The sequence below is a fragment of the Pelophylax lessonae genome (genome assembly GCF_965119305.1).
Source record: "Pelophylax lessonae genome assembly, chromosome: 2".
Classification (NCBI taxonomy): Eukaryota; Metazoa; Chordata; class Amphibia; order Anura; family Ranidae; genus Pelophylax; species Pelophylax lessonae.
Window position 1 is genome coordinate 439,262,943 of NC_138769.1, and position 19,193 is coordinate 439,282,135.

Sequence of the window (19,193 nt, forward strand, 5' to 3'; positions counted from 1 at the left end):
TCATTTACTAGAAATGGTGGTGATCAGCAAATTATAGTGGGACTGTGATAGTGACACTAACTGAACTTTGTAGGAACTGACTAACTGCCACATCTCCAGTGATACTAATACAGTGATCGGTGATAATACTGTCTGTACTAATGACACTGGCTAAAAAGGGGTTAACATCTATGGGCAATCAGGGGGTTAATTGTGTTCCAAACAATGTGTAATATGTGCTGCTTTTTACTACAGATCAATTTGTTTATTTTCTCTACTTTACAGGGAAAAAAAGCGATCATTCCCTCTGTAAAGAGCCCTGTATTGATTGTCAACACCAGGCTATGAGCTTTGATTTGACACAGCTGATCAGCAGGTCCCAGCCTTGAATCATTGGCTGAGATCTGCTGACAGTCTCCTGCTGTTCTAGGCTTGTGCTGAGTGCAGGAGCGCACTCGGCACATCATTGCAGCCATACAGCGGATGGTGTGTACAGTCACACACACTGTACTCTGCTGGCACTTCACCTGCGCCCCCCCCCCCTCTCTAGTACATGGTACTGCCCAGGGCATCTCTCCCTTCTGCCCAACCCTTGTACCGGCCCTGGTGGGAGCTGTTGGTTACTTGGTCCCTGATATTGGTTACTGAAACTATAGACATAACACCAATGTACAGCCTTATTAGTAAGCCTAAAAAGGGAGAAATCTACAAAAATGTTTCCACTGTATAAAGAAATAGCACAGCATTTAAACATACATACAGTACACCCCTCACATTTTTGTAAATATTTTATATCTTTTCATGTGACAACACTGGAGAAATTACACTTTGCTACAATATAAAGTAGTGAGTGTACAGCTTGTATAACAGTGTAAATTTGCTGTCCCCTCAAAATAACAACACACAGCCATTAATGTCTAAATCCCTGGCAACAAAAGATAGTAAACCCCTAGGTGAAAATGTCCAAATTGGGCTCAATTAGCCATTTTCCCTCCCCGGTGTCAAGTAACTCGTTTGTGTTACAAGGTCTCAGGTGTGAATGGGGAGGTGGTGTGTTAAATTTGGTGTTATCGCTCTCACTCTCTTATACTGTTCACTGGAAGTTCAACATGGCACCTTATGGCAAAGAACTCTCTGAGGATCTGAAAAAAAAAAAGAATTATTGCTCTACATAAAGAAGGTCTGGGCTGTAAGATTGCCAAGACCCTGAAACTGAGCTGCAGCACGGTGGCCAAGACCATACAGAAGTTTCAGGACAGGTTCCACTCAGAACAGGCCTCGCTATGGTCGACCAAAGGAGTTGAGTGCACATGCTCAGCATCATATCCAGAGGTTGTCTTTGCAAAATAGACGATTGAGTGCTGCCAGCATTGCTGCAGAGGTTGAAGGGGTGGGGGGGGGGGGTCCGCCTGCCAATGCTCAGACCATATGCCGCACATTGCATAAAATTGATCTGCATGGCTGTCGTCCCAGAAGGAAGCCTCCTCTAAAAATGATGCACAAGAAAGCCCGCAAACAGTTTGCTGAAGAAAAGCAGACTAAGGACATGGATTACTGGAACCATGTCCTGTGGTCTGATGAGACAAAGATAAACTTATTTTTATCAGATGGTGTCAAGCGTGTGTGGCGGCAACTAGGTGAGGAGTACAAAGACAAGTCTGTCTTGCCTACAGTCAAGTATGGTGGTGGGAGTGTCATGATCTGGGGCTGCATGAATGCTGCCGGCACTGGGAAGCTACAGTTCATTGAGGGAACCATGAATACCAACATGTACTGTGACATACTGAGGCAGAGGATGATCCCTTCCCTTCGGAGACTGGGCCGCAGGGCAGTATTCCAACATGATAACGACACCTCCAAGACGACCACTGCCTTGCTAAAGAAGCCGATGGTAAAGGTAATGGACTGGCCAAGCATGTCTGCAGACCTTAACACTATTGAGCATAGCTGGGTAACCCTGAAACGGAAGGTGGAGGAGCGCAAGGTCAACATCCACCAGCTCAGTGATGTCACCATGGAGGAGTGGAAGAGGACTCCAGTGGCAACCTGTGAAGCTCTGGTGAACTCCATGCCCAAGAGGGTTAAGGCAGTGCTGGAAAATAATGGTGGCCACACAAAAAATTTACACTTTGTGCCCAATTTGGACATTTTCACTTAGGGGTGTACGTGTACTCACTTTTGTTGCCAGCGGTTTAGACATTAATGGCTGTGTGTTAAATGATTTTGAGGGGACAGCAAATTTACACTGTTATACAAGCTCACCACTTTACATTGAAGCAAAGTGTAATTTCTTCAATGTTGTCACACGAAAAGATATAATAAAATATTTACAAAAACGTGAGGGGTGTACTCACTTTTGTGAGATACTGTACAAAAACTCACACACAGATATAAAATGTAAACACACATATAATGGAGTTAATGCCAAGAAGACCTGGGATGTTCACAATGATGGGGGGGGGGGGGGGGGTGGTTGGAGGACTGGTGAAAATCTGAGAGGTTTTCATAGAATAATTCTGCTCTGTTGACTTCTGGGTATTCAGCTGTCAAGCAGTCAGGAAGGGAGTAAACTACCTATACCTGACTTGTAAAAAAGCAATGCAAGGGAGACATCAGTGGTCAAGGAGGACATATAAAGGCCTCAAGATGATTGCATTATTGCACAGGGGATCGTCCCCAGGTAATACTAATTAAGAGAGAATTAGACACAGACTAATTAACACATATTGGGTATCTCTGCTTACACCAGAGGGAGAGCAATAATTCTAGAGCCATTTTTTACAGACAGCTCTAAACTATAGAGCTGTAAGGGTCCATTCACACGAGGTGCGGTTTGACTGCATTGGGAGGCTACTCCAGCACAGTCCCATCACAAGAAAAGGCAAAATGACTTGTCTCCAATGTGCCTGGTTCCCACTACCAGGTTGCGGTGGTGTCTGGGTGGTGTGCACTGAAGGAAAAAAGTACAGCCCGCTATACTTTTTTTCAGCAAGTGCGAGGCAATCCACCGCCTAGCATCGCACACAGCCAATAGAACTTAATGCATGTCACTGGGCAATGTAATTCATTGCTGGTGTGAATGGACCTTTAAGGTTTCTAAAGCATTGCTTGTTTGATTATCACAGTCTTACCTTTTACATTTTGCAAAATAATGGGGAATGCACTAAAATTAATTTTACTGTATTTTTTAACTGGAAATATAGGTCTGAAAAACAGTTGTACAACTACAAATATCCAGCAACAAAAAGTGCAACTAAGATACTTTTATTCTACATAATATTTTTTCAGGCTTTCAGGTTTTCAGGCCAAAAATGTGCACCATAGAAAATGTTTTTCTGGGGAATAAAGCAACACTAGGGGGTTACATGTTTCTTATTTTTACATAAATGATTATACACAAAATAATGGATCAACTGAAAACAGGCATAATAAAAGACAAAGTGAGAATGAATTTTCCCAGCAGGGGCATTGATTCTAACCCTTCCCTGCTACCTCAACTTAAAAAAAAAATGGCCAGGTTGGAGTCCTGCATTACGTAATAAATTACTTAGTAAATGTAGTACTTACTGGTCTCCATTGAAAGTTGAAGTAAAATATCAAGGACGCTGGAAATTAGTCCTCTATTGGTGACATGTAGGAGATTTACAGCCATTGGCACAGCCTGATACTCCAAGAACAATATTCTTCCCTCATCACATTTCAGGTCCATGCAAAGGGAATCCAAGGCCTGAGCTAGGTAGTCCACTGAAAGTAATATAATAAGCATTTGACATACTGGACAAAATATATATATATGTCTGCATAGTACAGCGTATGAAAATCTATATGAAACTATATAGGTGTACTTAGGTCTGCTAAACTACAGGATGAATGATGCAGATGGTGATAAGGTTGTATCTGTTTGAAACCTAAAGCTGGATACACACTATACAATTGTCTTTAGATTTTTTCCTTTAGATTTACCAAAACCTCCTAATACGAGGTCAGACCTAGTCACTTTTAATTTGTATGCAATCAGGCAGGCCCTTGCACTACATAGTTAAAGGTAAATCTAAAGGAAATCTAACAACAAAAGTTGTATAGTGTGTATCCAGCTTTACTTTGAGAAGTCTTACTGCTACAAGCAGAGGAGCTGTCAGGAAGGATCAATTAGCCATGGCTCTTTTAAACCACAGAAAAGTCCCGCAAAAGGTAGAGGTTCTCTGTAGAAGAGTTGCTGTTCCACAATAGGGCTCATTTATGACAGAATTGCCTAATTATTTTGTAGGACCTTTTTATAAAAACTCTTGACATTATGGTTAAAGGTTACTTGACGTTAGTCGTGAAGGGCATCTGCTCTCTCCTCTTTAAAATCTTCTTTTACACAATGGGGAAAAGAGGAATCTTTAAAAGAAAGTCCTCTTGCTCAAATGACCTGCTGCATAAATCTGGCTGTGTAAGGCCCAGTATCACACAGCCTCTTCCTGTGCAGTCTAGCTGTCATGTTTATACCAATAGATTTTATTTTCTGACATAGAAGGCTGGCATTGTAATGCCTTCATAGCCACTGCAACACTGCAGCGTAGAGACACAATGTATAGTAGGTAAAAAACAAAACAAAAGAAAGAATGTAACTTAAAATTGTATGCCCTCTTACTTCAAAAACAGATTAATAAGTACACCTAATGTTTTACACTCTATATTGTAAGGTAAGAATTACACCTTTGTGATGTGGCACAGTTACGCACATGTTAACATAATGTGCGGTAATGCAAGTTACATGAGTTATTGCATTGTGGGGCCATTTATTGTGAATGAAAATGCAGCTCTGATGCAGACAACAAAGCACGGTAAAGCATGACCATACCTTTTCAAGCATCAGAAAAATTGGCTTTTTTGACTTACCGTAAAATCCATTTCTCTGATGTTCATTGACGGACACAGCTCCTGTCATTCTTGACCATTGGGTTATGCTGCCCCCTACAGGAGTAGGACACTAGGCAAAAAAAAAAAAAAAAAAACTTGTGGCTACACCCATGGGCAGTCCCAGCAGGTATACTCCTTCCTGCTATAGTTACTCAGTTTTGTTACAAGCAGTATCAGAATTATAACTCCACAGAGGGGTAGGTGCTGTGTCCGTCAATGAACATCAGAAAAATGGATTTTACGGTAAGTCAAAAATCCCATTTTCTCTTTTGTTCATTGACGGACACAGCTCCTGTCATTCTTGACCATTGGGACCTCCCAAAGCAGTGTCAAATATGAGGGGTGGGAAACAGCAAAAAATTCCCAAGCCTAAATAGTAGCCGCCAACCAGGCGACAGGGGCTCAAACAACTGGAGCCCACCTGAAAAAACATTACACCCTCAAAGAGGATCAGGTCCTCTTAACAGCAGCCTGCACAACCTTGCAGCCAAAGGAAGCATCCACAGATGCCAACACATCATAAAAGTGTGCACCGACGACCAGGTGGCCGCCCTGCAAACCTGCATCACTGACGCTTGATGACGGAAGGCCCAGGAGGCACTAAGCGCCCTAGTAGAGTGCGCCTTGACAGGGAAAGGAGAAAACCTGACCCCTGATGGAATAGGCCTGAACCACCATCTGTCTAAACCATCTGAAAATGGTCGCAAAGGAAGCGGACAACCCTTTGCAAGGTCCATCCGTGAGCACAAATAAGAGTCTGACTTTCTGAAAGACTCCGTAGCTGACAGGTACACCGAATTGCCCGGACCACAACCAGGGAATGCAAGGCAATTTCCTTTGGATGTTTAGGGCTGGGACACAGAGAAGGCAACACAATGTCTTCATTCAAATGAAAGTCAGAGACCACCTTAGGAAGGATTGATGGACAGGGGCGAAGCACCACCTTATCCTTGTGAATCACCAAGGTACGTACCAGGGAGTGTGTGGGCAAAGGTCGTTGGAAGACCGGCAAAGCCAATACCTGGCCCTTGATGGTACTCAAGGCCAAATTCTGTTAAACCCCCCGTTGAAGGAAGGTTAAGATCTGAGCCCCTGAGAAGGAGCGAGGATGAACGCCAAGAGACTCACACCACACAATGTACGCCTTCAACGTACGATGGTAGATCTTCCTAGAGGTAGACTTCCTCGCTTTTAACAACGTAGGAATCACCGACTGACAAACCTCTAGCACCAGACATTCAACAGCCAAGTCGTCAAAGCCAGCGAATGTAAAGCAGGATGGAAGATCGGTCATTGGGACAGCAGATCCTTCCTGAGAGGAAGCTTCCAAGGAACGTCGGGGACCAGCCGCACTAGATCGGTGTACCAGGCCCGGCGAGGCCAGTCTGGTGCCACTGGGATGACCAGAATCCCTTCTGCCTCCATCCTGCGTAGGAGTCTGGGCAGAAGCTTGAGGTGAGAAGGCGTAGAACAGATGATACTGACCACCACGGAGCCACCAGCGCATCTGTGGTGTCTGCCAGAGGATCCCTTGACCGAGCCACAAACCTCTGCACCTGTTGAGCAGAGACGCCAACAGATTCACCTCGGGGGTGCCACACCGGAGACACAGCTGATGAAACACCTCCAGATGAAGGGACCACTTCCCTTGGTCCAACGCCTGCCTACTGAGGCAATCCGCCTGCCAATTTTCCACCTCGGGAATGTGTACGGCAGAAAGGACTGGAACGAACCGTTCTGCCAACCTTAGAATGCTGGGTATCTCCAGAGCCGCCAGGACACTTCTTGTGCCCACTTAGTGATTGACAAAAGCCAGGGCCGTGGCATTGTCCAATTGAATGCGCACTGGGCTTCCCTGAAGAAGATCCGTTCAATGATCCAGACACAGTCTGGTTGCTCGGTGTTCCAGGACATTGATCTGTAGTCTGGACTCTTCCAGTGTCCAGATCCCCTGAGCAGAATACCTGCAGAGGTTGCCTCCCCAGCCAGACAGGCTGGCATCCGTGGTGACCACTGTCCAATACAAGGGGAGAAAGGATTTCACCAGCCGATGCGCCGGAGAGAGAAGCCACCATATCAAGGACTCCTTTGTTCCCCAACTTAGCCAGATACGATTGTCCAGAGACTGCTGAGTCTTGTCCCATTTGATCAGAATCTCCCTTTGCAGGGACCTCGTATGAAACTGTGCAAACCGAACCGCCTTGAAGGTAGATACCATCAGGCCCAGCATCCACATGCAAGTCCAGAGGGATGACCCCATTTGTTGGACAGCAAGAAGGGAATTGCAGCCTGCAATTTCTGGAGTTTGTCCAGAGGAAGCAGCACTCTGGCTATGGCCGAGTCCAGAGTCAGGCCCAAAAAGTCCAGCTTTGTGGCCAGAACCAGGGCAGACTTCCGAAAATTCAGAATCCAGCCGAACTCCCGCAGTGTTCGTATCTTGGTCTCCAGGTCTCCACCAGAGCAGAGGGAGACTCTGCTCGCAGAAGGAGATCGTCTAAGTAGCCCAGTACCGTGATCCCCCGTTGGCGTAGCAAGGCTAGCACCGGAGCCAACACTTTTGTGAAGAGCCGAGGAGTGGAGGCGAGAACAAAGGGAAATGCCACAAACTGATAATGCCCCTCTTCTACAACAAAGCAGAGAAAAAGCTGGTGACTGGCACATATTAGAATGTGAAGATATGCATCCTTGATATCTATAGAGGCAAGGAAATCCCCGAGGCAGGGATGCCACCACAGTTCGAATGGACTCCATTCTAAACTTCTATACCTGCACAAATCAGTTTAGCTCCTTGAGATCAAGGATTGGACGCACTTTGCCTGCCTTCCTGGGAACGGAGTAGAAAGTAACCCTAAAAACTTTCCGAAATTGGAACCAAGACAATCACCCCTTGAAGGAACAGGTCTTGTACTGCCCCATACAGACCCTGTAACCGGTCTGGGGACAGGCACAGGTTGGAAGGAAAAAAACCTTGACGAGGGACAAGAGCGAAACTCAATCTTGTAGCCGGATCAAATGACTTTGTGGACCCAATTGTCTTGCACCAGGGAAGTCCACGGGCCTGGAAACCAGCGAAGACGTCCCCCCACCCCTGATGCAGGCGTGGGCTCACCATCATGCATGAGGAGCCTTGTCGGCGAGTCTGGAGAAGCCTGCTCTAAGCTTGCCAGACCAGGTTCGTTTGGATCCGCCAGAGGAGGCCCTGAAAGGCTTCGAGTCCTTATTAGTCGACCCTTAGGGACGAAAAACTTCTCATGAGCCGAGAAGAAAGGGCCACGTCTACGACGAGGTTCCTTGCCCTTAGTAGCCTGCGGAAAAAAGGTACTCTTCCCCCCTATGAGACCGTTAATGAGGTCATCCAGGGTAGCTACAAACAGACGATCTCCTTGAAAAGGGAAGATTAGTCAAGGCCTTTTTAGAAGTCTGGTCCGCAGACCAGCATTTGAGTCAAAAGACATGCCGAAGGACCACCGCCAAAACAGAGAGGCGAGCAATCATGGGAGCCGGGTCCAAAGAGGCATCACAGATAAACTGTAGCCCCTGAACCAGCTGGTCCACCAGCTCAAAGGCAGGAGAGAGTCGTTTTCCCTCCAGGTCACGACGTAGAAGCTTAGCCCACTCGGTCAGAGTTTGCAACACTAGGGCAATGGTAAATATCGGCCTCATTGCTGAACCAGTTAAGGTATACATAATGCGGGCCACAGCCTCCGACTTCTGGTCAGCCGAATCCTTAAAGGCCAGGGACTCTTCCACCGGAATCATGGTTGCCTTGTTTAATCTGGAAACTGGAGGGTCCACCACTAGTGGCACAGTCCACTTCTTAAGGAGGGACTTCTTATAGGGGTAATGCCTAGTAAAACGCTTAGGAACCCCACGGGGATGCTTTGGTTGTCCCCACTCTTTTGCGACAATTCTGTCAAAGTAGGCAGGGAAAGGAGACACCTTTGACGCTCTGGATGGCTTGTGAGTGCCAGAGGGTACCTGCGCCTCCGTCAGCAGCATCCTCCAACTTTAGGGTCCCAAGCACAGATAAAATCAGTGTATCTACCAGCGCCTTCTCGTGCACGGTCGCAGACGTGGAATAATCATCCTCACTGTCAGAGGATTCCAGGCGTGTGGTCGCAGAACCTGCAGGGTTACCCATGTCTGCGGCAGCTGAATCAGATTCAGGATCTGATGAAACATATGAGACAGGGGAAGGCGGGGGGCGCTTTTTGCTAGCCCGTCGCCCACAAGCCGCCTCCACCTGAGACACAAGGGACTGCAGGACCGCAGTCAGTGCATGGATGGATGGATGGTTGGGACCCAGAGAGGGGATCAGGTGGGGAAACTTGCTCCAAAGACTCCATGAGTCACCAGAGGGACCCCACAAAAAAGTGTCACACACTGCTAAGGGACAACCCCCACCGCATTGGCAGTAACACCAGGTCACCAAGCACAAGGCACAGAGCGATCCTCAGCAGAGAGGGAGAGGACCCCAACAGACTCACCACCCGCTGACACAGGCACCTGCAATCACCAGGAGAATCTGCACTACACATGCGGCGATCAGGAAGCTAAATGATCCAGGAGTCAGCAGGGAAGGAGGAGGGGCTCCCACCGCTGAAACTGCCGCCCACGGGGCTCCACTGTCATGGCCGCCGCTATTTGCAATGCAGACCACAAGAAAATAGTGCTGGACTACACAAACATGGCCGCCGTGTATAGGAATACACAAGGCTACAACAAAATGGCGGTTCCGCACAGCGCCACGAGGTCTATAGGGACATAGAAATCGGGACACCAGGCCTCAGGACAAATCCAGGCAGGAAAGGGGGCCCTGGCAGGAGCCCCCACCAGATACAACCCCCCACCAGATACAACCCCCCCTTTAGCCAGTCGATCATCCGGTCGCCGGCGCCCCCCCCCCAATCGCCAGTTTGCGCTCTGCCCACATTCCAGGAAAGTGGTCAGACCACCCCAAAAAAATACATCCCCAGGGTATGTGGAGGGGGGGGCAAGATGAGGAACTTGGCGGGGGGTGCCTGCGGGAAGGAGGGGGACCTAGGGGTCCGATCGTCCCAAGGAGGAGCCCAAGTACACGCCAAAACCCTCCAGGGGTAGAGGGGGGACAGCTACTCACCATACCAGGAACCACGTGGGTACTGCTCGCTCCAGGAAGATCCTCCTCTCCATCGAAATGGGGGGCTATCGTCCAGGAGATACGCTGCGACTCAGGCCGAGGCCAGGTCGTATGCAAACTCGCAGGGCTAGCCCCCCTTCCAGTGGGTCCATGTCCCGGCCTGCGCGCTCGCTGGCCAGACTGGGGTGACCACTGGATCTAGATTATCCAGCCCGTCAGTTGATTGTAGATTTCACAGGAAAAATCCAGGAGGAAAAATGTTTCTATCTAAAAATTTTTGCCAGGACCAAAGATCCCAGCAAAGAACTAGGTCCTTGCTCCTGACTAGGCAGAAGAAAACTGAGTGACTGTAGCAGGAAGAGAGAGTATACCCCCTGGGACTGCCCATGGGTGTAGACAGAAGTTTTTTCTGCCTAGTGTCCTACTCCTGTAGTGGGCAGCATAACCCAATGGTCAAGAATGACAGGAGCGGTGTCCATCAATGAACGAAAGAGAAATATTCTGAATTGTACATGTACAATCCTTGCAGATAGCGGTTTATTGCATACCACAAGAAGAGACTATATGTAAAAAAGCTGACAATTCAGACAAAGTGGTGATTCACCTAAAAGGTTAGTCCCCTCCTAAGAGATATTTTTAATATAAGTATACCTTGGTGGGCTGAGTCTAGCCTTTCCTTCTTCAATAGGCTGCCTTAACTCAGTGCATGTACATTGCTGGGCATGTTATCGAGTAAAGCCCTTGTAACACCTAAGCATTTCAATGTCCAAAACCTCATATTATACATTGGAAACTGTTCGCATATGTGCACTCAGACACCTGTAGCTCGAAGTTCGAAGCTGCAAAAGATACACGAGCCGATTTTGAGGCAGATGTGGTTTTTTTTGCTCCCATAAACTACAATGGGCATGCCTGAAAACGCCTAAATCAAGTGTTTTTTTTTATTTTATTTTTTTAAGGCGTATTTCAAGCATTTTTAAAGCTGTAAGAACTGGTCTCCCCTAGTGGTTTTCAATGGCTGAAAGAAAAACATCTGAAGCTTGAACACACATGTAAAATGCTTGTATATGCATGCAAATCCCTCAACGAAAAACACCTGAAAGAGCCTGAAAAAAAACGTAACTCCAGGCATTTTTTTTTTTCATGCAGTGGAGTGTGCCCCCACTGCATGGGTTAACTGCTTGTTTCTGTCTAAGGGATTGGAGAGCCAAGCTATACTCACCTAATCCTATGATCCTCCCAGGGCAAGATTGGTCCCTGCAGCGCTTGCCTCTCCTGAGTCCAGCGGTCATGGGTGGTAGAATGTTCCTGATGTCATCATGGGGCTCCAAATGTGAAGACATCAGGAACAGTCCACCGCTGGACGTGGGGGGAGCACCGTTTTCCGTTGCAGTGTAACGCACCTTCCTATTTAAATCCATTGAAAATATGGCAAAAACTCAGTAAAACACATCCCGGTTTGCGGTTTTAATGTGGTTTTTGAGTCACACAACCTATGAAAACTGCGGTAAAACCGTGACACAATCAGGGTAAATTTTTGGCAAAATCGTGTGCATTTTTCGGTGGCCATTCGGTGGTAAAATGTCGATAACCCTATTTTCGGCCGACATATCAGTGTATCTCTAATGTAGGCCATTCATGGTTTGAATTTTGAGCGGATTTTCTTTTAAATCAGAGATTTAGTGCGTTTTGTGACTCGATGGTGCCAATATTGACTCCGAAATTTGACCAACAACGCCTTCAATTTCTCCTCATGTTGCTATGGAAAATAAATTTTTTCGTGGCTGGGAATCTTCTTTTCTTTCCAGTTCACAGCTCATGTGCATTTCTTTTTCGATTATATTTCTCGCATGATTCTCCCATCATTGATTAGATATTTATTTGTTTTTTAAAAACATTTCCAACATGCCCGATCACTCAAACTTTATGGTCATGCGAGAATGTGCCGTTGCTGCGGCCCACTAATGCTGCGAAATTCGGACGAAAATTCTTAGTTACAATTTTCGAAAGAAAGAAAATTCTTTTGAAATTTGACCCATGTATGGCCGGCTTTACTCATACCAAAAATAGTTGATGGCATATCTAAAAAGGAGATTGTACAATCAGGTTGTAACATGTATCATCAGTTAAAAAAAAAGTTCTTCAACAGACAGCCATTTATAATGGCCATAATAAAAGGCATAACAGAAATTCTGATGAGGATACAGAAAATCCTGAGAATATTACTGTTGGTATATGGTATGGTATGTGTATTTTAAAATTCTTTGAACTGCCATAACCCAGTAAAGAGATGGTAATTAAAAACAATTTAGTTGGTTTCTAAAAGTCAAGGTAATGTAGCTAATAATTTTGTTAATATGAGAGAACAGATCAGCATGAAGCTTTCTGACAATGCAGTTAATGCAGTGGAATATATTCCCCTTTTGTTTTAATTGAGCTCTAATTCCAAGAAAAGATTGTGTCATGCCCATATTTTATTTTACAGAACCCAAAAATGCTTACCTTGTGTTACAGTTTTGAGAACAACCAGTGTTGAAATAAATCGGAGTGGTAAATTATTACTCTTAAAAAAAGCTACAGATTTCGGCTTGCGCTCAGTGCCATTATCTTCCATGGGATTACACAAAACTCCTTTAAATGTTTCATCGCCAATTCGCCTTAGAGTTGAGGTCATGGTGGACTGTGTTCATTAGAAAGGGAGAAATGTAGTGTAAAACAATGAATGGAGATCCTAACATAATGAATAAACATATAAAAGAAGTGACAGTTACTGTGTGAATTTAAAATACTGCTACGTTATATCAGTCCAAAAGTAGATTTATATTCTTAAATCTACAGAAACTGGGTTACAGAAGTCCAGCTAGAAGTATAATTAACTTTACCTGTGTTGCAGAATCAAGCTGAACTAGAGTCCAATATGTAAACCTCATGAATGATAAATGCATCTTGGCATTGACATATGGCATCCATTCAAACTGCTCCACAATAATAGGCAGGGCCTAAAAAACAAAATTAAAAAAAATACTATAAAAAAAAAAAAATACTATGCTAATTTTTTTTTTTTTTTTTTTTTTACAAAAATGGCTAAATGCCAAAAAGTTATTCCCACTTCATTCCCTAGCCAAGCATTTCATAACCAAGCCCATGATAAGGGAAAAAACAGGCCTCTAGGTTCCTGACAGAAGTTAAAGTGATTTTAAACCCTTATTTATTTTATTTTAACAACAAAAACAGGTTATACTTATCTGCGTTCTGCAATGGTTTTGCACAGAGCAGCCCCAATCCTTCTCTTCTGGGGTCCCCCGCCGGTGCTCCTGGTCCCTCCCTCCTGCCGAATGCCCCCACAGCAAGCAACTTGCTATAGGTTTATCCGAGCAGGCTTGCTCCCGAGCCGCTGCTCTTTGTATCCATAGACACACAGAGTGCGGCTCTGCCCCGCTCCCTCCTCACTGGCTGTGACTGAAAGCAGCAGGAGCGCTGTCTCTGGGCCTGAGGGGTAAGAAAGCCGAGAGAGCTTCTGTCCAGGTTACCTCTATAATCTACAGAACACCTTCCCCTAGGTGGTGATGAGGGGAGGGGGAGGTGTTCTGTAGTCCTAATAAACTTCCTGTCTTATGGGGACAATGCTGCTTTTCAATACAGTACAATGTCATCCTAGAAGAGGAAGTAGATCACTGGTTTTTCACAGAGCAGTCCCCGCTCCTCCTCCTCTAGGGTCCGCCGACAGTGTTGTTGGCCCCTCACTTCTGTCAAAGTCTTCCATAGCAAGCAGCTTGCTATGGGAGCTCCTGAACCACTGCTCTGTGTGTCCATTCACACACGGAGCGCAGCTCGGCCACGCACCATCTCTCTCTTCGGCTAACTGGCTGTGACAGAGTAGTGGGAGCCAATGGCTCCTGCTGCTGTCTCAGCCAATGGGGAGGAAGAGACCCAGGAGAGCAGCTGCTCTTGTGTACATCGCTGCATCGAGTTGGGGATAAGGTACGTACTGTGGGATGGGGGGGCTGCACACAACCTTCAGCCTTTACAAACCCTTTAAAGCCAGAAAAGATCAACCCTTACCCCCATATTAACCACAACAAAGAAAAATTTTGGAGTGGTATTGTACTTTAAATCACGTTTTTTTTTCCCTCAGAACTCAAAAAAAAAAAAAAAAAAAGGAGAACTGCGTTATCCAAATCAGTCCTTCTCAAGGAATGTTACAAAACACATGCCACAACAACATGAAATAAAGCATCTCTTAGTCCCGGGTTCACACTTCTGCGATGCGGGAATGCTGCGAATATGCAGCATGTTCCCGCATCGCATCCGCACCACTTGCAGTTCACACTGCCATATGCGATACGCAGGGGGTGTCAATTAAAAGTTAACGACACCCCCCAGTTGAGATAACCACCATGTGATCCGATTCTGCTGCGGATAAAAAAAAAAGGGTCATGTGCGTGTTTAGTGCAATTGCGGTGCGAATTCAGCCGTACAAAATGTATGGCTGAAATTTGCACCGCACAGAGATCGCATGTAATTTAGGAGCAGTGCGCTCCGAATTACATGCGATCTCTGTGATCGCACTAATGTGAACCGGCCCTTATACACACACAGGACCATCGGAAAGCTGGGAATAGTTGAAACAGTTCAAACCCAAAGAAACTTCTAAAATTAAAACATCAATTTTGCTTAAAGAAACATATTGCCACATGACTTTGCAACATTTTTAACCAGGAGGAACCCTTAAAATAACTTTCTGGTCTCAAGGAAGCAAATAATTACTACGGTATATCTACAGCTCACTGTAAATGAGTGCGATGGTCAGTGGAGAGAATTCTCCTTACATTGATGGCCAGGGGGACGGATGCCCCCCCCTTACAGATACTGTATCTAAAAAGATCACTGGTTTCAGTAGTTACTTATCTGAGGATCAGGAACAGCTTATTGCTCAGGGACCCCTAACAATCTTTGGATGAAGGAAGAACCCTGGTTAAGAAAGGATGTATTGGACTGTGTATTATAAAGCTGGTGGTACACTGTTAAGGGGGTGCTGAATGAAAAAAGATAAAAAACGGGGTGGATGAAGGAATCCCCATCAGGACAGGACTTGCTGCTGTCAGAAAACTGATCAGTAGCAGCAGCTGCTGATTGACAAATGTGACAAACATTTTCCAGCATGTCCCTTTGACAGAAGTTGATCAATCAGCTTCTGTAGAGCGGGGACGGCCACTGACATTTCCTGCTGAACGGGACAAATTTCGATCAGTGTACAGCCAGCTTGAGTATATGAAAACTAGAAATTAAATGTGTATATGCAATGCATAGTTGCCTGTGGAAGCTGTGGAAACTGTAAGAACAAAACAAGAGGCTTATCTCTGCATTCAAAAGCAGGTGATCTGAGATAATGTCTATCCCAGCTAATTAACTTTAGTCCAGCTTTGATATCCTAACAATATCTGCTGTAATAATATCACACAAAGCCCATTTCTAATTTAAATATGCATCTGCAACTAATTTGTATTGTACCTTTTGAGCGCTCTGTGCAACAAGACAAATACAGAACTTAAAAGAGAAGTGCAGGAAATCAAAATAACAATTATACTCACCTAGCTGGATGCAGCATTGATCCGATGCTGCAGCTGTCCCTCACCGCCTTTACACCGTGAACTGAATGATCAAAGACCACTGGACATTCAGTTCTTAATTCTGCTCTAAACACAAGAGTGGTGATTGTCAGTCAAGAGCTAGGTGCTCCGGCCCCTCCAGCTCTCACTGGAGCACCAGACTGTGGAGGGAGCACGAGCGGCTGGCTCAGGCTTTCAGCAATGCACTGAGAAGCTAAACCAGCTTCCAGTCATAAATCTGGGCAGATTCCAACATTATTGTTGGGATTCCTGAAGATCTCGGATCGACTCTGTGACATCAGCTGACAGTGGGCTTTAGATTAGGGTGGCCGCAATCTGTTTGTATAGACAGCGGGCTTTAGCCCACTTTCGGATGATTCTGGGTCACAGGAGTGCTTTTATTTCTGCACTCCTGTGACCCAGAATTAGCCAACAGCGGGCTAAAGCCATCCATCCATAGGAGAAATATGGCCAAAAGAGTTTTGGCCATAGTTCTTTATTTAACGTGCATTTGTGCTCAAGCACAGTGAACTGAACATTTCTGGCAGGATAAGGAACAGTGCTTTGTTGAAACCTGCAGCTCTAGAAGAGCATCATAAAATGTTGTAATAAGCTTACCTTGGCACACTTTTCCTGCACACAGTTTACGGGCAATTTGTCTGTGCATAATGGCTTGTCTCCGCTTCTACTTTCTTCCGATGCATACATCCAGTCCATAAGAAAGGTTAAGAGTTTGTATACTTGCATATTGGTAGGAATCTGCAAAATGGCCAACATGTTATTTTCATTTGTGTACTGTGCACATTAAAAAAATAAATTGAGACAATTTATGCTGATAATATGCACTGCTTTTTAACACAAAGAATAAAGACAGTTTGACCTTGCTTGACTTCCCTTGCATTAAGATGCTTAATGCTGCCAAGATCTGATGGAGCTGCCTGTGCATGGTATGAGACACCATAAAGTACTGAAACCTCTGTCACAAAAAAAACTAAAATGTTTGCTAATAGCTTTAAAGAGAACCAGTTGCAATATGGCTTATGCAAGATTTAGAATACCCCCTGTTAAATACTTATTACTACACAGACTAACTAAGAAAGGTTTGCCCCATATTAGGCTGCATCTACCTTGTCCTTATCCAAACTAAGTCAGGGGTTTAAGATCACCAGAAGTCTGGAAACTGATGTCAAAACTTGACAGCTTCTACATGTATGCATTCCATTTTATAAGGTACCAATTGTTCAAATAGCCTCGGACTCCCTTATTTGAGCTAACCAGGGAGTCAGACAGAGTAAAAAATGAAAAATAAAATAAAAGGAAAAATAAAATTTCATAAATAAGCATGTACCTATAATTTAAGATGGAAAAGCATAACTGTGATTGGTTCTTATAAAATATTATATTAAAAGGAAGGAATTCTTCTTAAAATTATGGTGTAATGTGAAGAGAAAACAAAATTAGGCCTCATTCACACTGACATTGTCAAACCTCATTTAGATGCATATAGAGGACATTTCTAAACACACATAAATGCATGTAATATTTTTTAAATGGTCCCATACAAACTAAGTTTACCTGCAATTAGGTGCAGTAAGTTTAACTGCATTGAGAGAAAATAGGATTCTGAGAGCTGTAATCCAATCAGAAATTCTAAAATGTGGTTGAACCTGCTTTAAAAGGAAAGAAAAAGTGATCTGCGCTGCATAAAATGTTATTTACACATCCCAGATCCCTTCTCCTGCTTTTATAAAAAATATATGTAAGAATAAAAGGGTGAATGACGTCTAAATAAAGCTACCAATGCAGAAAAGGGAGAAACATTTTATAAACATTTGAAGCTTGACCACCTTCAACATTTTGAAAGTTAGCACAGATCTAGTGGGCACTTGTAGGCAGTCTTCTTTTCGGGAAATGCCAACAAATAATGGCTACCCCAAAAAGCAGTGGCCATTAGTCATGCGAGAGGATGACAGCTATAACAATATGCTGCATAATACATCACATTACAGTGTTATATAGTAACAAAAAACCTAACCCTCCAACCATTAATAAGATTATTAAAACTTTACTTACACAGCACCAACATATTTCACAGCTACCTACAGAAAATCTCACATTACAAATTATAAACACAAAATATATAACTTGTAGCCCGTATAAGAAAATTTCAACTTACCATAGCTTTTTGGGGAACAGGAGCTTTTTCCGTCTTATAAAATTTTGGTTCCCGTATGACCTGAGAGACCTCTTTGCATTTCTGTACTGTAAGAAACGCTTGCTTTTTCTGAAAAACATACAGCTTACATTAGCAACATGTTTCAACTGGCAAGGTAAAATACACTGATTAACAACAATGCTATCACAAAGATTGCTTTAAAATGTAGATTTTTTATGGTAAATTAGAGAGAAAGAAGAAAAAAAAAAATAAAACCTACATGATCATCTCCCAAGATGGGGATATAACCACAGTGGCCATGGTGTAATCCTAGAAAGTCCCTGTTTCTGTTTCTTTTGTTGTCGTCACTTGTTGGTTTGGGATGATGTCATTGCCTGTCTTTCCCATAATATATATATATATATATATATATATATATATATATATATATATATATATATATATATATATATATATAATGTGTTCCTATCTGAAGAAGGGCCTGATCATGCTAACCCGAAACAGTAATTATGGGATACTTTTTTGTATGTTTTTTCTTTTTGTTGGAATACATTTTATGTGCAGCAATCCTTTCAACTTTTTTCTATCATAGTATACTTATAAAAATTACTCATTAAAAATCTATGTGTTATTGTCAATTAGCATCAAGACTTTAACAACAAATATAAATGGAATATCATTTCTAAGTACGCCTGTGCGTGGGCCATGTTTGCCCACATGGGGATGCACAGGTGTTCTGTGCCGACAGTCCCATTAGGTCAATTGGGACACAGTGGCTGAACTAATACAGGCATTGCTCCCGATTCAATAGCTACGTAGGCGCAGGTGTGGATCATCGAATGCGGACAACGAGCAGTCGCTGCGTCTCAAGTGACATAAATGGGATTTCCTGCACGGGGATGCATGAACATCTGTGCATCCATACGGGGGCAAACATGGCCCTTGCACGCACTTGCATTTAAAAAGTATGGCCAAAACTTTTTTTTTGCCAATACATCTATTCTGGTTCACAGGGGTACATTAAATTTCTGCACTCCTGTGACCCAGATTTAGCCAACAACAGGCTGAAGCCCCTGTGAGCTGACATCACACAGCCAATTAAGTCTCTGCAGGAATCCTGACTAAGGTTGGGATCCACCCAGATTGTCAGGTGGCTCAGCCCCTCAATCAGCCACTGAGAGCTTAAGCCAGCTGCTATCACCCCCTCCACAGCCTGGAACTCTAGTGAGCGCTAAAGGATCAGAGAAAGGTGCCGGTGACAAACAGTTAATACTCTCTGCTCAACGAAGACTGAGAACTGAGTGATCAGTGGTCATGTTATCACTCAGTTCTCGGTCTTAGAGCGAGAAGGGCACACAGCTGCAGCATCTGGTTGACACTGCAGCCATAGAGGCAAGTATGTACA

At 44.3% G+C, this 19,193-nt stretch overlaps 1 protein-coding gene across 1 annotated transcript in view; it reads right to left on the bottom strand.

Annotated features, from left to right (window-relative positions):
• The window catches only part of CCDC138 (coiled-coil domain containing 138), a 79,087-nt gene that overhangs the window by 9,291 nt on the left and 50,603 nt on the right, over positions 1 to 19,193 (bottom strand). Inside the window, exons 8-12 of the mRNA XM_082244725.1 lie at positions 17,789 to 17,896; positions 16,231 to 16,371; positions 12,886 to 13,002; positions 12,506 to 12,683; positions 3,547 to 3,723 (exon numbers count right to left, since the gene is read on the bottom strand). Of these exons, the coding sequence (XP_082100851.1) occupies positions 3,547 to 3,723; positions 12,506 to 12,683; positions 12,886 to 13,002; positions 16,231 to 16,371; positions 17,789 to 17,896 (721 nt within the window). The remainder of the gene's footprint in view (positions 1 to 3,546; positions 3,724 to 12,505; positions 12,684 to 12,885; positions 13,003 to 16,230; positions 16,372 to 17,788; positions 17,897 to 19,193) is intronic.